The 15,174-nt window shown below is 38.9% G+C and overlaps 1 protein-coding gene across 1 annotated transcript in view; it reads right to left on the bottom strand.

Moving 5' to 3' along the window:
- Positions 1 to 2,918: 2,918 nt before the first annotated feature.
- Positions 2,919 to 15,174, bottom strand: part of TSPAN15 (tetraspanin 15) — a 39,840-nt gene continuing 27,584 nt past the window's right edge. Inside the window, exons 5-8 of the mRNA XM_073353513.1 lie at positions 11,974 to 12,090; positions 6,204 to 6,251; positions 4,673 to 4,789; positions 2,919 to 4,187 (exon numbers count right to left, since the gene is read on the bottom strand). Of these exons, the coding sequence (XP_073209614.1) occupies positions 4,035 to 4,187; positions 4,673 to 4,789; positions 6,204 to 6,251; positions 11,974 to 12,090 (435 nt within the window). The 3' untranslated portion in view covers positions 2,919 to 4,034. The remainder of the gene's footprint in view (positions 4,188 to 4,672; positions 4,790 to 6,203; positions 6,252 to 11,973; positions 12,091 to 15,174) is intronic.

Genomic DNA, 15,174 nt, shown 5'->3' with positions numbered 1-15,174 from the left:
AATCATGAGATAGGAGAGAGACATTAACTAGTGTGAAATGCTAGTCTCCAACTGAAGGTGTTATGTCCTGCCCAACAAGGAAGGCCCATCAACACCAGACAGATTGAGTAGAACATTAAAAAGGACAAAAGAATTTTGTTGTTTACTCTCCTTCCACCCATGAAGATGAATCTTGCAAGTGAATTCCTCCCATCAGCTAAATTTACAGCTCAAAGCAGAAGGGGGAACAGGAATAAAAGCCCTAACAAGGAGGAACTGTATCTCATTGCTCCTTGGACTCTAGTGGCAAGGTTTATAGGCATAAGCAAGGAATCCTCAGCTGCTAAGCCTGAGTTAGCCCTAAAGGACAAAGAGCTTGCTTATTACAAAAGTGTCTATTATGTTTTGAAATTTAAGATTGGAACTCATTTGTCTGTATATGTTTATCTGCTTTAACCTTGTAAATAACTCTTTAATTTCCTTTTCCTATATAATAAATCTGTGTATATTTTATTATCGGATTAGCTACAAGCATTCTCTTTGGTGTGAGATGTAAGGTGCAAATGACCTGGGGTAAGTGACTGGTCTTTTAGGAGTGGAAGTAACCTAAATATTGCTGATTCGTGGTATAAGGGACCATCTATCACAAAGGCAAGCTTACCTAAGTGACAAGGTAGATTGGAGTACCCAAGAGAGCTGTCTGTGACTCTTATAGTGCCTGATGAGTTTGTACTTGATAATTGGTTGGTGAAATCTAAGTATGGAAGTCACAGCTAAATTGGGGTTTGTCGACTAGCTCTTAAGTCTGCCCTGAGGTTGGTACTCTGCTGGTCAATCTGACATTGGCTTCCTCTCGCTTTCCATAATAAGTTCAAGATGTATGTCCTGATGTTCAATACCATGCCCCTACCTTCCTTCCTTCATTGTTTTCTGCTTCCTGATTTTGTTTAAACCCCTCCAAAATGTCCCTTTTTATCCTTCACCAGTACTCATCTTGATTCCTCTTTTCAAGATGCCCCTTTCATTTACAATTCCTTCTGTCTCTTTATTCAAATCCTTCTTTAAAACACACCTTTTCCCTTTAACTTATCAAAGATGACCCATCAGAGACAGATGTGTGCAACTCAATAAATATCAGGAAAAACTTAATGGCACTAAGATCTATAAAACTGAAATAATCAGAAATATTTAACACTGGTCTGAACAGAACTCTAGAAAATGTACTGTAGGAATGATCCTACTGACACAGAGTAGACTGGATGATCCAGTAGGAGTTTCCCCTCTCTAATTCCTATGATAGTAGCTTAAAATCAAGTTGGACATTTCTGGCACAAATTTCTGGACCCTTGAAGAAATATGGAGCTTTCTATATTAGATACCCCTGGTAAATGAGAAAAGCTAAGAAGAAATTAGTGGGAAAATGCAGGAGGAGGGCAGAGAGAACAAGAGAAGTGAATGGAAAGGAAATAAACAGGAATGGGAGAAGAAATAAGGAGAAAAAAGGTGATGCTGGATTTTTGCCATGCCACTTAGAGTATCAACAACACCACACTCACAGAAAAAAGGGAAGGGTTCATGAAGGTAAAAACAAAACACCAGAAAAAGATTTCTTGGCCTAACACTTGACTTTTATTTATTTGCAGAACCCAATTATATCTTCACCTTTTGCCTGTGAGTATGACAGGGGTTGGAAATACTACAGAGAAGGCACTCAGACAAAAAAATGGATATTTTTACTCAGTCAAAAAAGGCCAAGATACTATGCAGACTATTGACATCCAAATCTTCAAAATTCTCAAGAAAAAACGGGTTCTGTTGCTGTTTAAAAATCTTATTACTTCAGGTAGTTGAATATAACACCACAATATAGCCCCTACTCCTACAGCTGCATAACAACTGAACTTCTCTGCACTTGCCTGAGAGTTCATGAAAAATAGACTAGAGAGAGGTTTTTCTTGTCAGTATCTCAAATCTAGTAAAGTTAATGATTGAACAGATCCCCTTTAAAACTATAATCAAAATCAGATTTAAATAAGGCAGGAGTGGGCCAACTACGGCCCGCAGGCCGGATCCAGACCGCAAGCTGTTTTAAGCCGGCCCACAAGCTCCCACTGGGGAGTGGGGTCTGGGGCTTGTCCCGCTCCAGCCAGGGAGCAGGGTCGTCAGCCGCTCCACATGGCTCCCAGAAGCAGCGGCATGGCCCCGCTCCAGGCAGGGCGCAGGATCAGGGGCCGCGCCACATGGCTCCTGGAAGCAGCGGCATGGCCCTGCTCTGGCGCTCCAGACGGGGAGCAGAGTCAGGGGCCGCTCCACATCCCGCTCCAGCTCCTACTTGTTCCAGTGGCCCCCTCCGGCACTCCAATGGGGGCTGCAGTGGCAGTACCTGCGGACAGGGCAGCGTGCAGAGGCGCCTGGCCATGCCTCCACGTAGGAGCCAGAGAAGGGACGTGCCACTGCTTCCGGGAGCCGCTTGAGGTAAGCGCCGCTGGGAGCCTGCATCCCTGAGCCTCTCCCCATGCCCCAACCCCTGCCCCAGCCCTGATCCCCCTCCTGCCCTCTGAACCCCTCCATCCCAGCCCAGAGCACCCTCCTACACCCCAAACTCCTCATCCCCAGCCCCACCCCAGAGCCCTCACCCCGTCCCCCACTCCAGCTCAGAGCTCCCTCCCACACCCTGAACTCCTCATTTCTGGCCCCACCCTGGAGTCCATACCCCTAACCAGAGCCCTCAACCCCTCCTGCACCACAACCCCAATTTTGTGAGCATTCATGGCCTTTCATATAGTTTCTATTCCCAGATGTGGCCCTCAGGCCAAAAAGTTTGCCCATCCCTGAAATAAAGTGTTTGTTTTTTAAAACAAATCATAAAATTTATTGTTTATGAGAACAATCCAATTTAAAAATGAAATATCTGCACATAACAGAACAACTCCAAAAATCAATAGGCAATCTAGTTAATTTACTTAGAGGGGAAAATACAAGATTTACAAAATTTAAATTAGCCAAACATTCAATAACTCTCATACAAAATCTGTACAGTAATAAACTGCATTTAAAAGTTTGTCAAAGTGTTACCTGACTGACTCAAACACTAGTGTATACCTACATTATTAAAAGGCACAAAAGATTCATTTATGAAAGTGTGCTGCATTACATGCAGTTATATTACATCATTAAATCAGTCACTAGGGTTGCCGAGTTTCCAGGACTTAAAGATTAATCTTTAATTAAAGTTTGTCATGCGATGAAACCTCCAGGAATATGTCCAACCAAAATTGGCAGCCCTAGTCAGGACCAGCATGAAAAAGTTATTAAACATGTATTTGATTTACAATTTAGCTCAATATACAAAGACACACAAGTCTCCCTTCTGATTAGGAATCAATACGAAAATACAAACATTTAAATATGTCAAACTAGAATACAAAAACTCTTTCAAAAAAGTTTAGCTCTGAGTTTTCCCCAACATAAAGCATTCCTCACCACAGATCTTTCAGTAATCATTAGAAAAAGTTCAGACAACCACTGTCAAGCAGGGTAGGCCCCTGGGCTTGTGCTTTGAGGGTAGGTCTACACTGCAGTTAACCATCCACAGCTAGCCTGTGTCAGCCTTGGAGGCCATTTGCTGCCTTAGAGATATAAATGAGGACAGGATGGGAGACAGAGGGCCTGTGTTAGAGGCAAACAGCCACCTGGGCAGCAGAGTTGGGGAAAGCTCCAAAATAAATGTTTGAACACACTGGATTACCTGGCCCACGTTTCAATTAGCATGAGATTTAGCACTCTCCAGGGTATGAAATGCCCCAGAGTGCACAGCTTGAGAAATCCTGTGAAAATTCAAAGCATACTCAAAATTGAAATACACAGGAAAAGCAGTTAAGAACACATGGTGAGAGAGTTAAGGTTCTGTTTTTGAAGTACACGTTTTTTTAAAAAATCAGAAAGGTTTACAGATTAATTAGCTCAAGATCTTTAAGAGCTGCAGAAATACATACAAGCCACAACACAAGATTTGTTTTTTTAAACAGCACTTGAGGTCTTGCATGGCAGCTACGTTACTCAGGATAACACATACAGCAACCTGTGCCTGCAAATTCAGTTTCTGATTTCTGCTGTGTTTCTTGTAAAAGACCCTCATTATGTTTGTATTCAGCAATGATATCTTCTACGCGAGTTATGTAAAGTAAAGATAACAACACTCCAAGGAACTGTAAAAGAAAACAGCAAATATAAATAGGAGACAAAGTACTGCTTATCCAACATCTCTCACTCTACATTTTCATATATAAAATTTGGGGCACCAAGCCAGTGCAATCTTGGGGAAGGGAAAATCCACATTTGGGGGAATGAAGGACATATATTAATGACCAGCTGATTTAAAAAAAAGACAACAGTGGCTGTTTGAAACCACTCTGGAGTATGGAATGTTAGAATAAGTCTTAGTGGAGACAGATTAGTGGGCAGAGTTCAGGTGAGGTGATTAGGGTCATGAAAAAATGCAAAATATGACATTGCTGTCACTAAATCAGTGGGGCTCTGTACAGGCACAAAGGTCCAGCCACATAAGTTTACAGAATACATAAACTTTAAGTAAAAATGTATTTTATTAACTATAAAATCAAATCCCATTTTGTTTACCAAAGCAATGAACCAAATATTCCCTTTAACGGACAATGTAATGGCCTAGCCTTACCTGGGGTAACAATATGCCAAGCATGACACCAGCCATGATGCTGTAGTTGTCTAAGAACCAAATGAGTACTGCATTTGTGCATCCTCGGATATATATAATGTCTTGAACACTCAGGCGCTGTAAAATAATGAAATATACCTTCAAACAACGGTTTACTTAGAAGAGAACAGATATATTTTTGGAATATAAAGGGTCAAATTCTGTTTCATTCACATCCATGCAAACCCTCTGAATTTGGCACAGAGGGCTTATCACCAACTCTCAGATAATGCATTCTGAAGTTTTTCAAGGCTAAACAAGTGCTTTTTACATTCCATTTATACTTCGCTGAAAAAAATATACCTGATCCTAATTTTAGACCATATGGAATACAGAGGTATCTATCCACCCTTTCATTCCTACTTTCCAAGCTGCTTCTGCTGGAATACTAAAAATACAAAACCATAGCCAAAGTGCAATAGGCTCCAAGTAGGCTGGAGACAAAAGAATATAAGGCTCAATCCTACAAGATTTTGAGCACTCTAGACCTGAGCCGACAAGACATTTAAGCCCATGAGTAGTCCCACTGAAATGAATGGAACTGCTCACATGGTTAAAATTAAGCACATGTTTAAACACTTTGCTGGATCAGGGCCAGACTGGAATGCTTAGCAGCTGGCAGGATAAAGCACCCAGTCAATGAGCCTAAATGAAGGGAAAGATCATATTTAAAGGTGATAGCCAATCTACAAAAATTAACAATTGAAATTGGCATTTTATGCTAAATGCCTTATGAGAGAGATATTTAATCCAACAGTAATTCTTGTTCTACAAGCCTATGAAGTACAGACCTGTGGCAGATCAAGTTATTGGCTTCTGTTCAGTATGAACTCCACTACTGTACTATGGGCCTGAGCCTGCAGCCCTTTCTCACGTGGCTAGTCCCAACAAAGCCCACAACACTGAAGTCAATGGACTAGTCCCATGACTGAGATCTACAGGACTAGGCCATATGTCACAACTATACTTAAAAAGCATTAAAAGCCTGCCCACCAAAAATACAAAGTGTCCTACTTCCTCTCCACTGTTACATTATTTTGTGAAGTTTTCTATATTTTATACCAACTATTATGGTATATAAGATACTGTAAGAACTAAAAGTAAGCTTTACAAAGATGTGTTTTTATTTAGTGAGAAGCCTTGGCTTTCCTAAAAAATAATTTCCTGGTTTTAGTCATGGCATTAGCATTACTGAAATGGTCTGTTGTATACTAAATATGCAGCATTAGAAGTTGGTCTGTATTTCTCATCTGAGTCAAACCAGCAAACCTAAAGGTGGAAGAAAGAGAGCATTTCACAGGCAAGCCATATGTTTCCTCATGGATTACTCTAGATAAATCAGGTTAATCTTTGATTTCTTTATATTTCAAAAATTGGCAAAAAAAAGTTAAATAATGTAAGCATTATATTAATAATTTACTTAACCTTAACAAAATCCAGAAAGAAGAAATATGAAACACTTTACAATTAAGAGACTTTACAATTAAATTACCTCTCTGTCAATCATTTTATATCCACACATAGTGTTCATAATGTCTGTCTGAAAAGAAAAAATAAATGTCAAAAATTGGAAAAAATAATCACAAAAGCAAATTTATTTTTACTTTTCACTTATGTAAAAGCAACTTCAAAACTTGCAGTGAAGCCATAGCTGTGCCTACACAGCCTCTTCTCCTCACAGGCCCTCCTTGTCCAGGTAGGATCATGTCTTGTGCATGGAGCCAGCATGGTTGGTTAGGCAGTTGCACACTAGGGTGAGCTGCTAGGTGTGCTTGCCAAGGTGGGCAGTCAGGAAAAGGCATTCAAAAATACAAGGTATTTAAAGAGGGGGTGGCTTCCGGTGTCTGTAACACCTGGCCAGTAGAATTTATGGTGACTAGAGCAGTCCCTGTCACAAAGATTGGATTATTGTGAGACAGCTATTGGAGGACAGTTAGGGTAGACACAAGTCACAAAGTGTCTACACTTACACTGTGTCAGTCACAGTAGGTTGACCATGGCTTCACGCCACTCAAGGAGGTGGTTTTACTGCTTACTGCATCACTGTAATGGGGCAGTTACTTCGTCTGGATACAAATTTGAGCATAGACACATGCCCAAATAGGTTGACACAAAGTGACTTATGTTGACCTAACTTTGTAGTGTAGACCAGATTGAAGGAAAGTGTGGGTCCACTACTTAACAGGGAAGGAGAGCTAATAATGGAAGACACCAAGAAGGCTGAGGTGTTTTGTACCTGTTTTGCTTCAGTCTTCATTTAAAAGATAAATTGTGACCAGATGCTTAATACAACTAATATTAACAATGAGGGGGAAGGAACAAAAGCCAGAATAGGGAAAGAACAAGTTAAAGAATATTTAGATAAGTTAGATGTATTCAAGTTGGCAGGGCCTTATGATATTCACCTAAGGTACAGAAGGACCTAGCTGAAGCAATCTCAGCACCACTAGGGATTATCATATTTGAGAACTCCTGGAAGATGGGTGAGGTCCCAGATGACTGGAGAAGAGCAAACATAGAATCTATCTTTAGAGGGGGGAACAAAGAGGACCTGGGGAATTATAGACCAGTCAGACTAACTTTTATACCTGAAAAAATACTGGAACAAATTACAAAACAATCAGTTTGTAAACACCTAGAGAATAATAGGGTGGTAAAAAACAGCCAACATGGATTTGTCAATAACAAAACATGCCAAACCAAACTTTGACATGATTACAGGCCTAGTGGATACGGGAGAAGCAGTAGACGAAATATATATTGATTTTAGTAAGGCTTTTGACACAGTCCCACATGACCGTCTCATAAGCAAACTATAGAAATGTCGCCTAGATGTAATTACTATAAAGTGGGTGCAAAACTTGTTGAAAAATCATACCCAGAGTAGTTATTAATTGTTCGCTGTCAAACTGGGAGGATTTATCTAGTGGGGTATTGCAGGGGTCTGCCCTGGGTCCAGTACTATTCAATATATTCATTAATGATTTGCATAATGGAGGGGAGAGTAGGCTTATAACATCCGAAGATGACACCAAGCTGGGAGAGGTTGCAAGCACTTTGAAGGACAGGATTAGAATTCAATAGGACCTTGATAAATTGGAAAACTGGACTCACAAGATAAAATTCAACATAGACATCTGTGAAGTGCTGTCCTTAGGTAGGAAAAATCAAATGCACAAAAACACACTAGAGAATAACTGGCTAAGCAATAGTACCGCTGGAAAGGATCTGGGGGTTATAGTGGATCATAAATTGAATACGAGTCAACAACGTGATGCAGTTGCACAAAACACTAATGTCATTTTGGGATGTATTGTCGGGAATATCGTATGCAAGACATAGGAGGTGACTGTTCTGCTCTATACCGCACTGGTGAGGCCTCAGCTGGAATACTGTGTCCAGGTTTGGATGCCACACTTGAAGAAAGAAGTGGACAAACTGGAGAGAGTCCAGAGGAGAGGAACAAAAGTGATAAAAGGTTTAGAAAACCTGACCTATGAGGAAAGTTTTTAAAAAACATGGACATGTTTAGTCTTGAGAAAAGAAGACTGAGTGGGAGTCTGATAACAGTCTTCAAATATGTTAAGGGCTGTTACAGAAAAGAAGGTGATCAGTTGTTATCCATGTCCCCTGAAGGTAGGAAAAGTAGTAATGGGCTTAATCTCCAGCAAGGGAGATTTATATGAGATAGTAGGGAAAACTTTCTCACATAAGGATATTTAAGAACTGAAACAGGTTAACTGAGGGAGGCTGTGGAATCTCCATCACTGGAGGTTTTAAAGAACAGGTTAGGTAAACACCAGCCAGTCTAGGTATACTTGATCCTGCCTCAGTGTGGGTTGTGGGCCTTTCGAGGTCCCTTCCAGACCTGCATTTCCATGATTCTATGATTCCTAAATACTGGTAGTGTCTCAGTGTAGACACCCTTCAGACTAAGGTTAATACAACTCAGTCCTTTTTGCTCCTTTGTTTTACATCTCTCTAGACATATTTTACCTCTGGCAAAGAGGACAACATTGATTTTGTAATAGGGGTCCAGAGACCTAATGAAGTCATATATTCAGAGATTTTGTTATGATAATATATTACTTTAATAAATGAGATACAGAGCCTCTTTCACACAGCTTTCATTTGGATGCACAATTTCTAGGTTTTTGTTTGAAATACTTATTCTATATTTTTCAAAAACCTTGGATCTATTTTGAAGCCTCAAGATGTCTCATGCAGTAAGTATCTTATGCTGACAATCCTCAATAAAACTGCAGAAACCAAAGAGTCAGGCCGTTTTTTTAAGGCATAAAAACCTGGCCTCCAATTTTGAACTTGCAAGTAAACTGGCAGCACCAATTGTGGGCACAAAATTAGAGTCATTAAAATTTATTTTGTCCGAACTGTCTTTAGGCCAATTCTGAAAATCCTTGCTCAGAGAAGTATCCTACCTAGGTCAACAGGAGTAGCTCAAGTGTTCTGACAATACTCCCAATAAGTAAAGGTTTTCAAGACTAGGCCCATAAATGTGATGAAACTTCTGCTGCAAGTGATTTAATACTTTTCAAAACATTTTAGCCATATGCATAAACACAGACTTTAACACAATGCTTCAAAACACAGAACATCATTACACCATTTAATTTTAGATGTAACATTGGCTAAAACAAAGCAGTGTAAGATAAATGCATCAGATAAATGCTATGGTTTGGGTGACTACTTTGACTCCAACTGAGTTCCTTCAGATTTACATCAGATCCGAATTTGGCCATCACACGTTAACAGAAGTTTTCCATGACCACAGAGTGAATGAGTATTTATAAATCATACCTGTAGACGTCCATACAGAAACCAAGCTGTATTTGGAAACATTTGTCAAACATGTAAGTTTGATTAATGTTTTGATTTTTTTTTAAAAAAGACTTCTGCTTTATGGACATGGTGGTAAGGTCTTCTATACAAATTAGATCAAAGAGTCAGTGCTGCAAGATTCCACAGATCGTACAGTGGCACATTCATGACTCAAGGTTCTTCTATTTCATAACAGAAAAGTTTTTTAAAAAATGTAAAACATACTACAATATCCAATCTAGTAGTCTATCCTTAAATCAAAAGATTGTATTTTGTTTTGGTGTTTGACCTTGCTCTTTGATAAACAGAGCTGAGTAAATAATTCAAAGACTACATTTATTCTGTGAATTCAGCCTCTTCCTGCTCATAAAATATCTATGGACTACATTCTGTATTTTAATGTAACAAAGTTTTAGTTTTCTTTTCTTTTTTAATACTCTATGGACTGATTGTTTACATTTCGAACCCATGCTGTATTTTTTATTTGTGATGGGTCAGGAAAGTCACATGATATTGTTTCAGTTCCCTGAATAGATGAGAAGAAAATATTTTTTGTGGAAATACCCTGGCATGCAACTCTCAAAGTACTGTTCTGCAATATTCATGCCAGAAAAAAAGTCCATCACTCAAATATTAGCAAAAATTGAACATAAGGAGTATAAGTTGACCAAAAATGAATTAATAAATCTAAGTGGATAATTATGGAAGCTTTTTAATGAAAGTAACCAGTATTGTGTAGTTTCTACTACTGTTCTCGCACAAATTTGAAGTAACCAATTTTAAAAGTGAGGTTGCACTTTAGACCTGTATACTAGAAATAAAATTACTATTGTGAATTAACAAGAATCTAGATTGTTCTTTATTGGTCACCACCATCCCTCTGCATCCTCAATTTAAAGGGTTAGTTCCTGGTCCTTGCAACGGCCATGTTACCTCAGTGCAGCTAATTACTGAACCTAAATGATTTTCATACAATTGAATTTATTACTCTCAAACAGATAAGACTTAAAATATTAATTGCTTAGTTTTGAATTCTGAATGAGTCTATCCAAGCTGTGATACATATTTAAATATTTTCCTTTCAGTTCTCAAAAACAACATAGGCATAAAAGAAGGAAAATAAACATGCACACTTTTATATAATATATGCACAGTATAAACAGCATACAGCAAGACTTCTGAGCCAATTATTGCAAACCATTTTAACAAAAAATTCTTTATAGGAGCACTAACTTAAAGAAGTACATAAAAAGGGTTATTTATATCAGGTGAAAATAAGTTATCTACAAGTAGATCTTTGACTGGATCTGTGCAGAAAGCAAACATTTAGATTTGGCATGACAAATACAGTATAAAAGACAATCGGGTAGCCTTTTATCCAAGTTGGAGAACTAGAAGTACCTGGGCACATGCAGAAAGATGTATGCAGCAAGTACAGATGTCAATGCCAAATGCCCTTATTTCAAAACTAATTTGGTCAGGATCAGGAAAACATAGAACTGCACAATGAACAAAGTTGAGGAACTACACAAGTACCTTATTTTTCTGTCTTGTACACAGACCTCACTTCCAAAGACTGAAACAAAGTGGGAAAGGCATTTCCAGTATTTTTTTTTAATTGTGGATCATTTCCTTATCAAACTTAATGTTACACTTAGCCTTCAAAGTAAGAGCACTGGTTACAGAATGCTCGTGATGGGTCTGATAGATTTAAAAACTGTTCCAAATCTCTAACCAAACCAGGACTTTTGGAAGGGTTCAGATGAAAAAAAGAAAAGTTAGTTTCTGCCTCTCTCTCTGACAGCAAGCTGACATTCACTGCTTTTGAGCACGCAGCAGATAGAGCAGGGGTATTTTCAAGCTATTCAGACCAATTTTCCTGCTGTGTGTCATGCCATTTGAGAAAAGGAGAGGTTAGTTTCTCATTGTATGTATTCAGGTTTCTCAGATCATTGGGGATGAACTGCTAGTTAAGAGTATGTGTGTACGTACACATGTGAATGCAACTTATGAGAATGCATACAATGCTAAAGGGAAAGCATGAACAGTCATAAGAACTTAGAGCTGATGTGCAAATTAGCAAGGATAAGAGGAGCATTTAGTATGCAGCCAAATCAGAATTACTTTCCCCTTTTTAAGTTCCTCAGAGTCACAGATCACAAGCTCCCACTTCAAGCTCCACCCCACTATATACTATATTGGCCCCATAACAACCTTGTGGAGACTATGCTTAGCATAAAAACCTAGCAACTATAAAAATCTGTTCCTTTCTGCTTAACTAACAGACATACTTCCCAAGATTCTTAATTGATGAAAAGTTATTCTTTAAGAGAATGAGTAATTTAGGATAGTTATTTTTCTGTGAATCACTGAGATTTAACAGAAACCAGGTAAAATAATAAGAACAAATAGAGTATACATACCTTATTTCTAATACAACAAGTATAGGGCACTCCACAGGCTAATGGCCCTGGTGCAGAACACTCATGATACGGATTCTTTGACCAGTCTTTAAAATCTTCCCCACCACAACACTTAAACTTAAAAAAAAGAAAAAAAAATCTGTCTTAATAAAAATGTTTCTAATAATTGAAGAATGAATCAAATATAAAAATGAATTACTGGTAATTTTAAGAAAGCTCAAGTATCAGAGAGAAAAGAGGCAGCAAAACATCTGCTTGTCATACCATTGACTCATTAGCAAAAGTTATAGCACAGCATGTCCCAAAATTGTAGTCAAAGTCACAAATAAAATATGCAGGATAAGGGAAAATCAGATTTAAAATGCATTGGATCAGAGTCAACGTTTCAGGTAAAAAGCCCAAGCATCATTTATAGAAGAAACCAGTAAAATCAAATGATTAGAGGCAAAATGAAAGAGGAAAAGCTCTCATCATGTTTGTAGCAATGGTTAAATACTTTATTTTATATAAAATTGTATCCACAGGAAAGTTTCTATCTGACTGACAAGGAGGGAAAAGCTAAATTGAAAGATCCAGTTTGCTGTTAGTGTACATATGCCATTAATGGGTAGTGTTGAAGCTGGGGTTATAATGGGACTATCAACTTTGCTTTGATTAGCAGGTGTGTGTGTGCGTGAGCGCGCGCATGCGTGTACATACATACATTGTATTGCCCCTCAGAATAGAAAGAATATTAAGACATCTAAAGAATCGGGCTCCTGAAGAGCAGGATCCAATTTCAATATGCTGTCTATTCAAAAGGACTAGCAGCATTATGGATACGTGTCGTGTCCCTCCATCATTCATTAAGCCATTACTCTATATTTGACAGGTTTCAGAGGAACAGCCGTGTTAGTCTGTATTCGCAAAAAGAAAAGGAGTACTTGTGGCACCTTAGAGACTAACCAATTTATTTGAGCATGAGCTTTCGTGAGCTACAGCTCACTTCATCAGATGTTTACCGTGGAAACTGCAGCAGACTTTATATACACACAGAAATCATGAAACAATACCTCCTCCCACCCCACTGTCCTGCTGGTAATAGCTTATCTAAAGTGATCAACAGGTGGGCCATTTCCAGCACAAATCCAGGTTTTCTCACCCTCCACCCCCCCACACAAATTCACTCTCCTGCTGGTGCTAGCCCATCCAAAGTGACAACTCTTTACATAATCAAGTCGGGCTATTTCCTGCATAGATCAAGGTTTTCTCACATCCCCCCCACCCCCATACACACACAAACTCACTCTCCTGCTGGTAATAGCAGAAGTTACCTACTACAGGACAGACCTAACAAAGAAAATAACAGAACGCCACTAGCCGTCACCTTCAGCCCCCAACTAAAACCCCTCCAACGCATTATTAAGGATCTACAACCTATCCTAAAGGATGACCCAACACTCTCACAAGTCTTGGGAGACAGGCCAGTCCTTGCCTACAGACAGCCCCGCAACCTGAAGCAAATACTCACCAACAACCACATACCACACAACAGAACCACTAACCCAGGAACTTATCCTTGCAACAAAGCCCGTTGCCAATTGTGCCCACATATCTATTCAGGGGACACCATCACAGGGCCTAATAACATCAGCCACACTATCAGAGGCTCGTTCACCTGCACATCCACCAATGTGATCTATGCCATCATGTGTCAGCAATGCCCCTCTGCCATGTACATTGGTCAAACTGGACAGTCTCTACGTAAAAGAATAAATGGACACAAATCAGATGTCAAGAATTATAACATTCATAAACCAGTCGGAGAACACTTCAATCTCTCTGGTCACGCAATCACAGACATGAAGGTCGCTATCTTAAAACAAAAAAACTTCAAATCCAGACTCCAGCGAGAAACTGCTGAATTGGAATTCATTTGCAAATTGGATACTATTAATTTAGGCTTAAATAGAGACTGGGAGTGGCTAAGTCATTATGCAAGGTAGCCTGTTTCCTCTTGCTTTTTCCTACCCCCCCCCCCCCAGATGTTCTGGTTTAACTTGGATTTAAACCTGGAGAATGGTCAGTTTAGATGAGCTATTACCAGCAGGAGAGTGAGTTTGTGTGTGTATGGGGGTGGGGGGGATGTGAGAAAACCTTGATCTATGCAGGAAATAGCCCGACTTGATTATGTAAAGAGTTGTCACTTTGGATGGGCTAGCACCAGCAGGAGAGTGAATTTGTGTGGGGGGGTGGAGGGTGAGAAAACCTGGATTTGTGCTGGAAATGGCCCACCTGTTGATCACTTTAGATAAGCTATTACCAGCAGGACAGTGGGGTGGGAGGAGGTATTGTTTCATGATTTCTGTGTGTATATAAAGTCTGCTGCAGTTTCCACGGTAAACATCTGATGAAGTGAGCTGTAGCTCACGAAAGCTCATGCTCAAATAAATTGGTTAGTCTCTAAGGTGCCACAAGTACTCCTTTTCTTTTTACTCTATATTTGACAGTAAAAGTAACTGATACTCAGTCCCAGCTCTATTTTTGAAAGATGATAGATTTTGGTTTGGATCTGAATAACACAAAACTTATTTCTTTTTTAGCTGAATTTTGAGCTGGTCAATTTTGACCAGGTTCCTGTAAAAAATGAAAAAGATTTTAAACACAAAAAAGATATTTTATCTAGGGATGTTCTTGCAAATTATAAAAAACAGCAGAATGTTTTCAAAGTGATTTAATTAACAGAATAGGACTGTGATCCTGCAAACAAAACAAATCTAGTTAATTTACAGTAGTCCAGTTAATTAAAAAAGCCCCCCGCTATTGCTTTTTTCAAAATGAGGAAAAAGCGCGAGTTTATCTATCACTGGTACTTATAATCACTGTCCATATATATAACTATTTGTAGAACATGGAAACTCTTAGAAGGGTATGAACTAAAATGACAAGATAGCTTAGATGGTTTGCTTTTGAAAACTTTTTCCATGTTTACTTTGTTTTTGAAAGTACCGTGGTGTTTCCATAATGATGTTACAAAATTTGTGCAGCATCTAAGCCACTTAAGAAGAAGTTTTTAACAAATCTATACATTGTATGGCTCCCTATATACACTTCTGAACACTTTCTGTTTCTTCTATAGTCTCAAAAGTATATATGTCAGAATTCTTCAATAATCCAATAAATATTTTAACACAGCAGCTTTAATAAAGGCGATGAGTCAAC

The sequence above is a fragment of the Lepidochelys kempii genome, chromosome 7 (genome assembly GCF_965140265.1).
Source record: "Lepidochelys kempii isolate rLepKem1 chromosome 7, rLepKem1.hap2, whole genome shotgun sequence".
Classification (NCBI taxonomy): domain Eukaryota; kingdom Metazoa; phylum Chordata; order Testudines; family Cheloniidae; genus Lepidochelys; species Lepidochelys kempii.
This window is presented reverse-complemented; position numbering and strand designations above follow the sequence as displayed.